The following is a 15,780-nucleotide window of genomic DNA, read 5'->3' on the forward strand; positions in this document are numbered from 1 at the left end:
TTTGCTTCAAAATAATAAGAGGGGTGATGGGAGTTTGGGATGGGTAGAAAACATAATAGCCATGAGCTGATAATTATTGACGATGGGACACAGTCTCATGGGAGTTTGATATTTTCCCTAACAGAAAGTTAAAAATCCATTGACCAATCCAAAATCTGTTGATCACTTTCTTGTAATATTTAGCTATTATTAATAGCATTTTATTAACATGAAGTCTCACTTGGGTGTTTCGTCCAGTTACTTCCAAGGGATGCCTGAGGGCTGGCCTTGGCAATTAGGAAATGTGCGTTCTAAACTTACTTTCCCATTCACCAGCTGAGTGATTTCAGAACTTCAGCTCTCTGGGTCTCCCTGCACTCCTCTGGGAAAGGAGGGGCAGGGACGATTTCTATCATCCTGCCGGCTATGTTTGCTTAGAGTGATGAAGAGATTTGGGTCTTACCGTCTGACTGTCTGGGTTGGAATCCCGGTTTTCCCACATGTATCCTCCAGTAAATTTACTTAATCCCCCAGAGCTTTAGCTTCCAGATTTGTGAGATGGAAAGAACAGTAATGCCTACCCCAAAGGGATCTTGTGAGGATTAAATGAGATACTGAATGCATTCATTCTGGGAACACGGAGCACGAGCTTCCAGCTCTGGGAGGGGCAAAGGGTGGAGGAGTAGTGAGGAAATTCTGGAGCCTAACGGGGGATCCCAGACAACACTAAGTAAACACTAAATAAGAAGCAGGATTTCAAATAGCTAGCACTAGGAAGGAAAACCAACACAGCTATTTCATGGAGGGCTACTTTTAGGAAGATGGGTGGCAATTTTAAATAGGTTGATTGGGTTAAGGAAGGTTGCCCGCCAGATGTGCATAAATGAATTGACTACATCTCAGTCAGCCCTTGACAATGTGTGGGGATTTGTTTACCACATGTAGGGTGTGGGGAGGGGTCATTCTGTCATCTAGTGGATAACGGCTAGGGATGTCATGAAATACCTCTCAACGCAATATCCCCCACACCAAACAATTATCAGTCCAAAATGTGAATAGAGTCAGGGTTGAGAAACCTTAACAGAGAGAGAACAGCATGGCAAGGGTCCTGGGTCAGAAGGGAGCTTATCATGTTTGGGGGACAAACGGAAAGCCAGTGTGGTGAGAAACCGGGATGGGGACAGAGGTAGGTTGGGTTAGATGAGGGAGCACCTTTTAGAGTACGGTGAGGAGCCCTGGAATTATCTCCAAAGAAGTGGGCAGCCCTTGGAGAGTTTTGAGCAGGGGACGAAGTTAAGTTCGGTGATGCGCTTAGCACATATAAGCTCTCTATTAAATACTATCTATCTTCACCACCACCTTTGTATCTTTGCTGCTTTGCCCCCGCCCAAACTCGGGCCTCAGCGCGACCGCAGTAACTAACTCCTCCTGGCCAGCAGAGGGCGCCGGCCGACACTTGGCTTCCGGCCGCCCAGGGCGGGCCTTCTCTTGCCGTCCCCCTTCCTCCTCTTTTCCCCTCAGGAGAAGTCGGGAAGGTGGCGGTCGGTGGTGGTGGAGGCGGAGGAGGCGGCGGCGGTGTCGGCGGCGGTTGTCCCGGCCCGGCCGGTTGGTGTGGCCCGTCAGCCCGCGCTCCGTAGCCTCCGCGCGGCGTAGCCTCCGCGCGGCGCCCAGCGAAGTCGAGTCGAGCCGAGGCGGCCAGGTCCAGCGCGGGCGGCGCGCGCTGACGGAGGGCGGCGGCCGCGGCCAGGGCGGCCCGTGGGACCGCGGGCCCCCGGCGCAGCGCCGCCCGGCTCCCGCTCCTGGCCCTGCCGGCCTCTTCCCTCGGCGCCGCGGCCATGGCGGCCAGCGCGAAGCGGAAGCAGGAGGAGAAGCACCTGAAGATGCTGCGGGACATGACCGGTCTCCCGCACAACCGAAAGTGCTTCGACTGCGACCAGCGCGGCCCCACCTACGTGAACATGACGGTCGGCTCCTTCGTCTGTACCTCCTGCTCCGGCAGCCTGTGAGTGCCGGGCGCCCGGGCGGGCGTGGGCCTTTCCCCCGTGTTGGGGGGCGGGGGAGCGGGCAGCAAGGCCAGGGGGGAGGTGGTGCAGGCGGCGCGGGAGGCCAGCGGGGGCGCCCGCTCGGGCCGGCGCGGCGGTTGGGGCGCGGGCTCGCGGGGAGGGGCTGCGGAGGCCGGCGGGTGGGATGCGCTCTGCCCCTGCTTCCGAGCTGGGGATGCGCTTTCGGTTTCTCTGGGCGAGGGTCCCGGCCCAGGGCAGCCTTCGTGGGTGGAGCGTGGGCGAAGGTGGGTTCGCCCGGGGCGAGCATCGCTGTTCCCGGCGGAGCCGGCGCTGTTTCCCTCGGGCCTCCGCTTGTTCTCCAGGGCACTGACCCGATGGGACTGTAGGGGAGACACAGGAGTAGGCTGGGAGGGCCGTGCGGGTCTTTTGTGCGCCCCTCTGGGCGGCCCAGGGTGGCGCTGAGGTTTCCAGTGAGGCACCTGCAGGGCGCTCGTAGAGAGGGTGGGGGAGAAGCTAGGGTGGGAAAGGGCCAGGATGCGTAGCCTGTTTTTTTTTTTTTAACTCGGGTCGAAAGCACCTAAGTCACTGGGAGAAAGCAAGCATTTAGGAGTAGTAGCGGGATTAAAATGTCTTGATGGCAGAGATTTGAATCCCAAGGGAAAAGTTCGAGAGGCGTAATTGCGAGAGAGGGAGGCAGAGAAGCAGATGTGAGATTGTGGGGTTTTAGCTTTATGGTCCAAAGAGAGTCTTGAGTTTGGGGAAAGTTTTAATGGAAATAAGATATTGACTAGAAGCTGTGTCATTGTACATGTGGTAGTGTCTGTAAGACTTCTATCAGTACCGATACAAGGCTGTATACAGAAATTGGGAGAGATGGGAAGACAGCATTGCTTCAGAAAAATGGAGACTGTCGTCTTGAATTATTGGGATGGTTTGTGTTCTTTGCTTCATTAAGCTTTATTTTTATAATATTTTTGTTACTTTGTTACTGTGAAATTTTCGTTGGAAAGTTTGTGGATGATTTTTGGAACTGGTAAGTTGCTTTTATGTAATAATGATTTTGTATTTAAAGTGGTCACTAAATATTCTTAAAACCTTTATTACATCAAAACATCTACTTAAGTTCTTTCATTTGTAGCATTTCTTCATTGGAATTAATTTGTAAGATTAATACTGAGACGGAGTGCATAATATATTAGAAAACTCGTTATTTGGAAACGAGTGCCCAGCACATGCCCAGCAGTGCTCCATTTGGATTTTTCCCTTCATGTTGGGCAACAAGGCATTATTAGTCTTCCATGAATGTTTTTTCTTCAGCGAACATGTACTCGGTGTCTGCTGTGTTCTCTGTGAAGCCTTGAGATTGCTGATGAATACAGTAAAATCCCTGTTCTTTTGGAGCTACATTCTGCTAGGGGAGATGATAATATGTAAGTCATTAAATGAGAAAAATGTCTGGGATAAGTATGCATCAAAATAGTATGATAACAGAGCCCTTGTTTGAGAGGTTACTTTTAGATTATAGTTAGGGAAGCACTCTGAGAAGTTGACAGTGATATTCTTGAATTCCAACAGAATCATAGAGCTGGGTGGAATCTAGGAGATAGTCTGGTTCATACTTTTCATTTACAGATAAACTGACATGGGTTAGGCAACTGTGGTTCTAGAATGAAGCCAACAGTCCAGTGTTTTAAGTATATTTGATTTTTATTATGTGCATAGTAAATATGCCCTGTGTTTACTAGACACAAGATCCTTTGGTACACATGAAATACTTGGTTTGAAAAAAATGTATGTAGTTACTGTTTTGAATTTCTGGCATTTCTCTGTGGTTCTTCACAAGTCTAGCAGGGCAACATTTTCTGCAGCAAAAGTATGAGATCAAGAAATATTTACTCATTTCCTAAAACCCACATTTCTGAAGCATTGTATATAAGACAATATCTCAGTGTAATGACAGTTGTTTATTGTAAAGACTTTAATCTGTGAGAGATAGGACTTCTATCACCATTCAGGGATAATTTTACAAATGTTTATTGCTTGACTGGCCTATGTCATACATTGTGGGAGGCACTGGTGTTCCTTGGATCCTCTTAAATTTAAGGAGCCTGCATTTTTTTTTTTTTTTTTTTTTTGGTAAGATTATTTATTTATTTATTTATTTGACAGAGAAAGAGAGATCACAAGTAGGCAGAGAGGCAGGCAGAGAGAGGAGGCTCCCTGCGGAGCAGAGAGCCTGATGTGGGGCTCGATCCCAGGACCCTGGGATCATGACCCGAGCCGAAGGCAGAGGCTTTAACCGTCTGAGCCACCCAGGCGCCCCAGGAGCCTGCATTTTAAATAAACAGTGATGGTACATTGTGATATTTCCTTTCTTTAAATGAGCTATCCCTGAAATATGTAAATGGATAGAAGAAAAGATGTGATGCCTGAGCAAAGACCTTTAAAGACAAGATCCATGTGGCTGACTGCTTCATGTTGAAAGAATAAGACTCGTGAGTTGGATAAACCCGGTCTTAAATCCTGGCTTTGTGTATTAGCTGTGTGGCATTGGCAGTGTCACTTAGTCTCCTTGAGTTTGAGTTTTCTCATCCATGAATACTGAGAATAAAGTTTACCTTGTAAATTTTGGCTGTAGATTAGTTTTCAGTATTAGAGATAACATGTGTTTAACATCTCATTTGATGCCTGGTACGTAATAGCTGCCCAGTAGTTGGGAGGTATTAACTATATAAGGGGGGAAAGGATATTCCATGAGTGGGGAACAGAATTGGAAAAACATTGAAACAAGATGTAACCCCTGTAAAAATCTATGAGTTTGGATTTTTCTTTGTTTTAAGTAAGACTTTTTCCAGTGGCTTGATGATAGACTTCTCTCATCTGTGGATGGCTGCTTCCAGCTCCGAGGGCTGCATATGGCCTTATTTTATATTGGTGTCCCAACTTTTACAGAAGTTCTGCACTTCCCTCAGGTCATATAGCTACCTTAAAGCAGTGCCCTGATTGGACTCATATTCTACAATGACTTCATTGAAACAACAAAGATCTCCAAATAGAATTCTCAAGTCAGAAATCTGGGATTCTTGGGAAGGAAGGAATAGATGCTGGATCAGATGTCTACTGTAGAAATATTGAAGGAATCTATTGAAGCTCCTAAGGATTTCTGTTCTTGAAAAGCAGTAATAAAGGAAAATCATTTGAGAAAAATTGAGTAACTATTGAGTAATTATTATATGTTTGCTATTTTGATGATATGGATACTTGGAAGACAATAATTTTGAAATCAGATTCTGACACTGCCACTAGCATTGAGACTTAGGGCAGGGTATTAATTAAGCCTGGCCACCATGTGTCAGTTGACCTGGATCCATCTCTTCAGCCTTAGTTTCTTTTGCATTAAGAAGATAATGCATAACTTAAGGTTGTTATAAGGATTAGATTGTACAATTTGAGTAGTTAGTTATTGAACATATACTATATGAGAGGATGAGTGGATTTACAAAGAATAAAGCTTCTAGCTACCATTGGGAAAACTTGATTGCCTAGAAAGTGCTTGTATACAATAAAGAGTGTCTGCTGTCATGAATTCTAAATTTTGGAGGTTAGTCACATACCTTTTATCATTAACAGTATTTTTATTTTTTTTCAGGAAATTTCTTTATTATTTTTTTTTAATTTTTAATTTTTTATAAACATATATTTTTATCCCCAGGGGTACAGGTAACAGTATTTTTGCTTAAACAAATTGAACAAGCATCTTACTGTTTATTTTACTAGACTCAGAATCTTCTTCTGGGTGACTGTCCTATACTTGTTTGGTGCTCATTTAGAGTATATAACTGAATTCAGTTTGTGGAACTTGAAATTTAGAGGCAATTTTACTGTTTATTAATGAGGTAGAATGGGGGTATTGTAACGGATTTGTCACTTTCTTTCATGTTCTAGCTACCAAAATAGTTCAAATTATGAATGGATAGCCTACAACAAAACATTGGCCTTCATGCCAAAGAGATTTAGTTGATTTAAAGACGAGGTTTAGACCAAATTATTTAACATTAGTTTAATCAGTTAATAAGAATTCTTCATCTTTAAAAAGTGATTGACAAGTTTTTCAGAGAGGGTTTAGGTAAAGTAAAAAATTTAAGAAACACTCTCAGTTCCAGCTATTTTATGTGGACAGAGTATTTAAAGTGGGAATTTCATAGGTGTATAGATATTAACTTACACGTTGTTAACTTTATGTGTATTTTGACTTTTATGGTGAATATTGCATGAATTTTTAAAGTTAGATGAAAAGGCATTTAATTTGTTTTTATACGTTTATTAACATTAGAGTGGATTGAAATCAAATACTTTTTGGAGCTCTGTTTATAATATTCAAGACCTTGTGAGGTTATAGTGGGCAGTGATTTATATCTTTAATTTTTTTTTTTTTTAGTACTCTAATGTGGCTATATTTGATGAGGTATTTTGAAAATATAGTACAATTTCAATTTAGTGTAAGTGGGAAAATTATTTGATCCCATTATGAAGGACAATTTTTAAGCAGATTGGCACTAGTACATATGTTGGGGATATAAGATAATATTTGTTGAAATGGAAAATATAATAATAATTATTAGTCACATTTATTGAGTGCTAGCTGTGTGTCAGGTGTGATTCTAATAAAAATCTTATGAAGATTCCTCCCCTGCCTCCCAACTTCAAATTGTAAAATTTGCTTACATTCTTAATGCTTTGTTGTGATACCCTGATCTAGGTATCCAGAACTAGTGAGATCCACCACTAACAAAGGTATATTGAATTATTGTAAATTATTTGTGAATTCTGTATTTTGGGGATTTAAATAGTGGATTTTAACTTCATGTTTATTTTAAAAGCAGAACAGATAATTTATGGATGCATGTGCATTTTTGCCTTATAGCTATGCTTTTAAAAAAAAATTTTAAAGGATGTTAGCTTTTCTTAACTTTGTGTTTCCTTTGAGTTTTATTCAGAAACTGCTGTTGTATATTGTGAGTATAATGGGAATTCGGTGGTGCCTGTTTTGAATTTGGCCCATCTATCCTGCCATAAATGAATTCTCTTGCTATTTTCTTTATTTGAATTGTAATTAAAACATCTCGCCCTATGCATGTAGGATAGATAGTGATTAGATTTATTTGAAAGTAAATTATGTATGTATGCATATATATGTTTTTATATTCTTAGGTTTTTTTATTTTAACATAATTTTTAATTTGCCAATCTTTTTTTAACGTAACACGTAGTACTTCTCTTTGAATGTGGTTCCACTGATTAAATTCTTTGTCCCATTGATATAACCCAGACTCCCATTGTGTTTTACAGTGTTTAGAATTTTAAGTTAACTTTTTTTTTTAAGATTTTATATATTTATTTGACAGAGAGAGAGAGATCACAAGCAGAGGCAGGCAGAGAGAGAGGGGGAAGCAGGCTCCCCGCTGAGCAGAGAGCCCGATTTGGGGCTCGATCCCAGGACTCTGGGATCATGAGCCGAACTGAAGGCAGAGGCCTTAACCCACTGAGGCACCCACGTACCCCTAAGTTACTTATTAAAGTAAGTCGAGGGCTGGATTGTTCTAGATCTTTTTTTCAGTCTTTTTCCAGTTCTTGTTTACAGTTAAGTAACAGCTTTTCATGGTAATTGAATTTAGTTGTCTCTAAAATACTTCGTTTTTATGGAAACAGTTCTCACTTGTGTCAGTATTTCACAAAATACTCACTTCAACTATATATTTACCAAATTCTGTGCCAACTGTATTACCAAGTTATTACATTAAACAACTCTTGATAAACATAAAACTCAGTTGAAAGGAGCAGGAGAGCATGCCTTCCTAGCTATGAATGTTTGTTGTGCAGTAGGCCTTTGCTGTAGGTTTTTCAGGAGGGAGGAGAAACCTGGATTCACCTTGCAAATTGATTAAGAGGGACTCTTCTGTGGTACTGTGAACATCTTGTCCTGGGAAAACTCTTAAGCATATGTGGTATGGTGACATCCTATTTTCACTCTTTTCTATACAACATGCATAATGTTCATATTCTTGAGAAACTCCTGTGGAGATATTCAGGACTGGAGCTGTTACCTTTGCATTTTCCCCCAAATGGATTAATGGATTTCCTGCTTCATATAGTCAGAGTGGTTAGGAATACCCATATATATAAAAGGGGAATCATTCATAACTTTGGGTACTTCAATTAGTAGCAGATTCCTTGTGACATTTTTTATAGGCCCACACATGAGAGCTCTTGCCCTACAGACCCCTGATTGGGTGTGTTAACAATGAAATTCATTTACTTCTATTACAGTAAGGATGGGAAACTTGTTTAAATTGTTCAGAATATGAGGAATGATAGGGTTTTTTTGTTTTTTGTTCTTTTTAAGTTAGAACATATTTCTTTCAAAGACTCCTGAGTAAGACGTGGTCTCTCTCTGATTGGTACTATGCTGTTTTAGAGGGAGGGAAGTCACAATTACACCTTGCTTTTATTCTGGTTGCTTCTTTTAAAAGGTATATTAACTATAGCATGCTCTAAGGAATTTCATCAGGATGATAAGGAATCTTAAAACTATGTATGAGGAGAACATTTGCAGGAGCCAGAAATGTTAGCTTAAAGAAGAAAAGACTAGTGGGTGTGGGGAGCTGTACATATGGTCACTATCTTTGGGTAATTTTAAGACCTATATGTGAAAGAGGTAATAGATATATTCCTTAGGGGAAGATAGGAGACAAGTGTATGGAAGTTACAGAGAAACATGCATGTTTACAAAAGGAAGAGGAATTTTTCTTGTTGTCCAAATTCTAAAGATTCTTGTTCTTCCCCCATTTTTTGTTAGACTGTGCAAGCTCTTTAATGGGGAGAGTTAAAATCAGTGGAACTAATAATATGGGAACATGTGAAAACTCTGGGAACATGTGAAAACTCTTCTTTGTCTTCAAAGCTTTATCCCTTACTCAGTTAATCTTGGTGGCTCTAACTTTGAACAATTGTGTTCAGTAGGTACCTCTACAAAAAGATCTCTGGTGTCTAGTAAAGAGACTTGATACTTCAGAAATTTTAGAAGTTCCTCAAACTTTTTCATCAAAGATAATAATCTATAAGTGTATGTCAGTTAAATTTGGTTTTGAAGAGCAAGAACTGCTCATCTCCATTCTTGTTTGTGCTCAGTTTTTAATTCAGTTTTAATTTTTATCGAAAGAACACATGCCTATAATTTAAATAGGCAAAGGCTTTAAATGAACAACAGTAGTCACCTGTTCCCTTCCTCCATTTCTGATTGCCCTAGACAGTGACTGTCAACTTTTGTCTCTGCCCTCCGTCTATGTTTACCTTAGTATTTCTAGCTAACACACAACTGTTTAAATTTTTTTTTTTCAGCTTGGCTTTATATATTGACTAATGCTGTACGAGGAGGGAGATAAGGATTTGGTCCTCTTCATACTTCTTTTTCCTTTTCTACCTACTGTCTCTACCTCTTCCGTATAATGTTATCACAGTTGTTGGCTAAATCACTTATTTGGTATTTGCCTTGTTGCAAGTATACGTATTGTTCTCAGCTGAATCATACAGTATATTGCTGTTATTTTCTTACTTGTACAACCTTTTTCCCCAGGAAGTTTATACTTGTGTAGTTCTCATCTTTTCCTTTTTCATATATGTATCATTAATATATCCTCAGATAAAAAGTCTCCAGCTGAGGCATAAAACTTGTTTCAGTATCATCAGATACATAAGGTACCTGTTTATTTTTGTTTTAAATTGATAAATCTTTTCTGGGTACTTTTGTCATCATCTAGTCTGGAAATGCTGCTCTCTAGACCTGCTATGCAGTGATCATCCTGGGACTTTTCTTCTGCCTTCATTCTGGAAATTCTTTTCATGCCTAACCAGTGTTGGACCCTCTGTTTTCAGGACCCCCACATCTCCCTTGGCCTCCTGATTGAAGTCACTGGGAGATTATTTTGAGAGGTGTATGGCTATAAATGTCTCACTCCACTTCATTTTTAAATTGATAGTCTGTGCCTATTCATAAGGTGGAAATACTTTATCCTTGAGGTTTTAAGGCAGTGCTTAATTATCTTCATATCCTTAGAATCACTGTTGAGAAATCTGATGCTATTTTGTTTTTTTTTTTTAACAATTTATTTATTAGAGGGAAAGAATCTCAAGTGGACCCCATGCTGAGTACAGAGCCCACGTTGAGGCTCCATCCCAGGACCCTGGTATCTTGACTTAGGCTGAAACTAAGAGTCAGACTGTTAACCGACTGAGCCACCCAGCACCCCCTGATGCTCTTATTACTGATTCTTTGTGCCCCATTTCCCCCCTCCCTCTTTGGTATTATATATGATCTTTTTTTTTTTAATTCCTGCTTTTCTGAACTGTACATGGAAACATTTTGGTTAGGTCTTTTGTTCAATATTGTAGCCATTCTTTTGGACTCATTGGTTTGTAAGGCATGTGTTTTTTGTTGTTGTTTTAAGTTCAGAGATATTTTCTCCAATATTCTTTCTTGTTGGTGACTGAAAGAGCCTGGCTGCAGTATATTTTTATACTTTTCTAGGATCCAGTTGAGGGAGGAGATGAGGGGCATGTAACCAATCATTCAGTAGGTAAAGTCTCACTTAAATCCTTAGTTTTTAGCAGGGTGCCTAATAACAGTCCTTAGTTATGACTGAGTCCGGAGTCTTTTTGGATAATCTCTGCAGATTAAATTGTCGTTCAGACTTCTGCGTAGGACCTGGTAGAGATAGTCTTGTGGCTGAAGGGGAACTGGAAGTTTACTTTTGAGCCTATGTGAATCCCCCTAACCTGCCTCTCATTCCTTTAGTGAATTTTTCAGGGGTTCTCTAGTGGGAATCAGCTTCTAGTTGGCCTCTCTCTGAAGGAGCTTCTGTTTTGCTTTTCTTTACTCTGCAAAGTCAGTTATCGTTGGTATATCCACTTTTTATCTTCGAAAACTTGTTACTGGAGACCTACAGTATGCCTTTGGCCTCCTCCCTTATTCTCTGCCCCTCTGTCTCTGCAGGTTAATGCCTTTTTATTCCTTTGCTTTCATTTCAGTGAAGTTTGGAGAGGTTTGTGAAGACTTTCTTGGGTTTTGTCTGCTTTTTTTTTTGAGAGAGAAAAGGAGAGAGTGCATGCATAGAAGCGCATTAGCAGGGTAGGTGGAGAGAGAGGGGCAGAGGGAGAGAATCTTAAGCAGGCTTCCCAACCAGCGTGGATCCTGGAGCTTGATGGCAGGCTCAGTCTCACAACCCTGAGATCACAACCTGGGCCAGAATAAGAGAGTTGGTGCTCCCTCTTTTGCGGGGGTGGTGGTGGTGGTGGTGGCAACGTTTAACTGGGATACCTTAATTAGGTTTAAATTGTTACTTGAGTATTATTTTTTAGATGTCTCTCCTAAGTGTTACAAGCACTTTACAGTGTAATTTTGTGACTTTCAGGGAAAAAACAAAACAGAAAACGAAAATAACAAATGTGGTTTACGTTTTGTGTGTGTATTTTCAGTATTTTAAATTGGGTTCTGGGTAGACTAATATTTTGGACTGTCCAGTACATATAGTGCCTTGGCATCAGTAGTTTGTAAAATCTAGATGTCCTGTTAAAGGCATCGTCCATCTCTTGTAGACTTTAAGTATATAATTTTTCTGAATTAAACATTTATATGTAATATTTTTACTAGGATTGGGATAGATCTAAATGTCAAATTAACTTTATTACTTTATGTCAGGATTAGCAACCACATAAATTTCCACAGTCTATTAAAATATTTTAACCAGCTTCTCTCCCAGCAGGAGAAAAGTAATGAATAAAACTAAATAAGCTTTCTTATTCATGTCACATACATTGTTATTTGAGTTGAACAAATGGCTATTTGCAAGATTGTTTGAGGCATAGTTAAGAGCAGCATACTGGTGGACATATGGAATGAGTCACACCATCTGGTTACAGTCATACCTGGGTGGTGGTCGTTAAAACTAAAGCTCCTGGGGATCTGCATATGACTTAATTATACTGCTGAAACATATTGGGCTTACTAGTAGGTGACTTTGGAACTTCTTGAAACCAAATAACTGGCAAACATGCTTTCAAAATATCAATACTGTTGTTACTAAATGTGTCATTATTTAATTTTTTTTTTTTTTGCACTTGAGACTTAAAATGTGTATTTTAGGATCTGAAATGGTCACTATATTGGCACTACAGAAATGATGTAGATTACTTGTCCAGCACTCCCATCCGGTAGTTATGACTAATGCCATTACAGGAGGCTGTTTTATAAACATTGAATTCATAAGACAGCTAGACTAGACTTAGCAAAAAAAGGGAAGTGGCACCAACATCCACAAATACTCCTTTGAAATAACTAGATAAGTAATTCAGTTTTGATTAGATTTCATTCAATTAAATGATCAGATTTGGTAGGTAGAGAAGAAGGTAGGTCCACTAATGAGAAAATATTTAGTTAGTGTAAAAATTGTGGTTACTGTGAATAGTAACATAGAATCAAGATGATAGTGTTTTGTTTCTTTAACCTACATCAGTATTAACTTTTGGTATACAGTTATAGGAGTCTTTAACGTGTATGAATTCATGTAACTTCTGCCACAGTCAGCTGCCACCACCCCTGAAGACTCTTCTTAATCCTTATCTGTTCCTAACCCTGCCAACTACCGTTAGTTCTCTCAACACTTCAGTTTTTCTTTCTGAGAATGTCACGGAAATTCTGTCCTAAGTATGTAACTTTTTCAGATTGGTGCCTTCACTCAGCAGAGTATCTTTAAGATTAATCCAAGTTAGTTGCATATTCCAATAGTTCATTTCTCTTTCGTACTGAGTAGTTAGTATTCCGTTGCTTGTGAATTTATCTATTTCCCATTTGAAGGATGGTTGGGTTTCTAGTTTTTGATTCATATGAATAGAGCTGCTACAAATATTTATATACTGATTCTTGGGTGAACATAAGTTTTACTTTCACCTGGGTAAATAAGAGTGGGATTGCTAGGTCATATGAAAATTGTATATTTAATGTTATTTTTAAAAAATGACAGTTTTTTGTTTTGATTTGATTTGATTTTCCCTTTCTACTGGCTTGAAAGCTGTAAAATTCCATTTACTTCCATGGTCATCATTGAAATTTAATTCTCCATATTGACATTCTAGAGTTAATCTGTATTTTAACCTTTCCCTAATAACACAAGGTCTTTAAAAATACAAAGTACCCTCGCTTAAGGGCTGTTGTTGGTGAGACATTAAATTTGTCCCTGTTCTTCCTCATAAATTGGACATTTTAAAATCAGATGATGTTTGATTTTACCTAAAGGTGTTTACCAGTTTCTTTCCTTACCTCTTTGCATTTCAGGACCTTCCTGGGGTCCTTCTTCTATTATCTGTATTTTTTCAGTGAGGATCTTCTGGGGTAAACTCTTGGTTTTTGTTTATCTGAAAATACTATTTCTTTTTCCAATTTATTTATTTTCAGAAAAACAGTATTCATTATTTTTTCACCACACCCAGTGCTCCATGCAAGCCGTGCCCTTTATAATACCCACCACCTGGTACCCCAACCTCCCACCAGCCCCCCGCCACTTCAAACCCCTCAGATTGTTTTTCAGAGTCCATAGTCTCTCATGGTTCACCTCCCCTTTGAATTTACCCAAAAGCACATACCCTCCCCAATGTCCATAACCCTACCCCCCTTCTCCCAACCCCCCTCCCCCCAGCAACCCACAGTTTGTTTCGTGAGATTAAGAGTCACTTATGGTTTGTCAAAATACTATTTTGATCTTATACTTTCAGAGATAGTTTTGCTGGGTTCGCAACGGTTATTTTTTTCTTACTACTTAAAGATAATGTTTTGTTATCTTTTGGTTTCTATTGAGAAGTCTACTTTTAGTCAAATTTTGTTTTCTTGGTCTTTTCTGTCTGACTGCTTTTAAGATTGTTATGTGTTTGAAGTTTCAACAAAATATTTCTGAGGGTGGGATTTATTTATCTTGTTTTTGATAAGCTATAATTCCTGTATTTGTAGATGCATGCCTTTCACTGGACCTGAAAAATCTCAGCCGTGATCTCTTCAAATACCACCTCTCTTCATGTTTTTCATTTACACTCTCAAAAGTAAGAGCGTTGATTAGAGGGCACTTGGGTGGCTCAGACAGGTTGAGTGTCAGACTCTTGGTTTTGGTTCAGTTCATGATCTCAGAATCCTAAAACCTGAGCCCTCACTGGGCTCTGTGCTCAGTGGGGAGTCTGCTGGAGATTTTCTTTCTCCTCCCCTTCCTTGCTTCCCATGCCCACTCTCTTTCTCTCAAAATAATAAATCTTTAAAGAGTGTTGATTAGATATGTTAGACCTTCTAATATCCTTTTTTCTTCCTTTTGTCTTAGTCTGTGCTGCTTTCTGGATTTTTTTTTTTTCTGTCTTTTAATTCACTGATTTTCTAATCTGCTCTTTACCTTCTTTGTTGAGTTTTTAATTTCCACATTTACAATATTTCATTTCTAAAAGTTCTGACTTTTAAAGTGCGTGGTTATTCTAATAACTACATATATCTTGTTTATTTTTATGCTGTCTTTTATTTATTACAATGTTTCCTATATACTATGTTTTCTGTTTTGTATTTGATCATTCCAATATCTAAAGTCTTTGGGAGAGGTCATTCTAAAGATGTTTCTACTGACAAGCTTAGTGTCATGTTTTGTTGCTGTGTGATGATTTTTATTAAACTTAATTTTTCCAAATCCTGATAGCATAAATGGAAATTACATTCCTTCTGAGAGGATTTGCATATTCTTCTGCTGGGACCAGGGATACTACAGCCTGAAGCAGCTTTATTTGTTATCCAGGGTCTTAGGTTTAACAGGTTTGTCTCAGGTTCCGCTCTGTCATCTTGTCTTAGCTGTTGTTGATTGGTATTTGCCTTCTGAGCAATACTAAATTTTGGATATAAAATGTGTCACTCTTCTGGTTTTAGCTCAGTTTTTAATTTTTTTTTTCCCTTTTGGGTGGGGATCCTTAGAGATTTCCTTTGCTTTGTAGATAGCTCAACAATATGTTAATAGGATTTTTTTGTTCATTTTGGTTTGTAACTTACAGAGTATACCTCATATTTTAGCAGAGGAAACTTCAGAATATCTGGTCTGCCATACAATTGAAAGTAGAAATTGGATGAGATTAAATAAGCTTATAGGTACTTTATAAATAATAATTTTGTTCTGCCTTATTAACTTATATTTTGCCTATGCATTTATATTAAGCATGCTTGACATAATACAGTTCCATGTTTGTTTTGTGGACACTTAGTATTTTCTAATTTAAATTTAATATGTACAATACAAATTTTAATCTTTTATTATTTATTTTGTTATTATTTCATAGAAGAAATGTACATTTCTATTTTCTGTTCTTCTGAAAATAATGAATTACGGGAAAATTCCAACTTTTTTATTGTATATGGGGTGAATGTGTAGAGTTTTTTTTGTAGATGATTAAACCTAGGTAGGGTTTATATTCAATAAAGATTCAAAGGAATTCCAGTAATTTCTTTAGCTTGGCAATTAACATTTGGCTTATTTAGAGCAGTGATTCTCAACTAGAGAAATTTTGCTGCCTGGGGGAGATTTGGCAGCATCTGGAAACATTTTTTGTTGTCTCTACTGGTTGAGGATGCTACTGGTATTTAGTGGGTAGAGGTTGGGGATGCTGCTTTACATCCTACAATGCACAGAGCAGCTCCTTTGCAATAAACAGTTACCTGGCCCAAATGTCAGTAG

General features: G+C 39.2%; 1 protein-coding gene across 7 annotated transcripts in view; it reads left to right on the forward strand.

Moving 5' to 3' along the window:
* The first annotated feature begins 1,573 nt into the window (after window positions 1-1,573).
* Window positions 1,574-15,780, forward strand: part of AGFG1 (ArfGAP with FG repeats 1) — a 76,483-nt gene continuing 62,276 nt past the window's right edge. For 3 of the 7 annotated variants that reach the window (XM_044241743.1, XM_044241744.1, XM_044241746.1), the window contains exon 1: window positions 1,576-1,981. In XM_044241743.1, coding sequence (XP_044097678.1) covers window positions 1,815-1,981 — 167 coding nt within the window. In that variant the 5' untranslated portion in view covers window positions 1,576-1,814. Of the gene's footprint in view, window positions 1,982-15,780 lie in introns of all 7 variants that reach the window. The other 4 variants (XM_044241742.1, XM_044241745.1, XM_044241747.1 and 1 more) reach the window with 2 other exon arrangements.

The sequence above is a fragment of the Neovison vison genome, chromosome 3 (genome assembly GCF_020171115.1).
Source record: "Neovison vison isolate M4711 chromosome 3, ASM_NN_V1, whole genome shotgun sequence".
In the NCBI taxonomy this organism is placed as follows: domain Eukaryota; kingdom Metazoa; phylum Chordata; class Mammalia; order Carnivora; family Mustelidae; genus Neogale; species Neogale vison.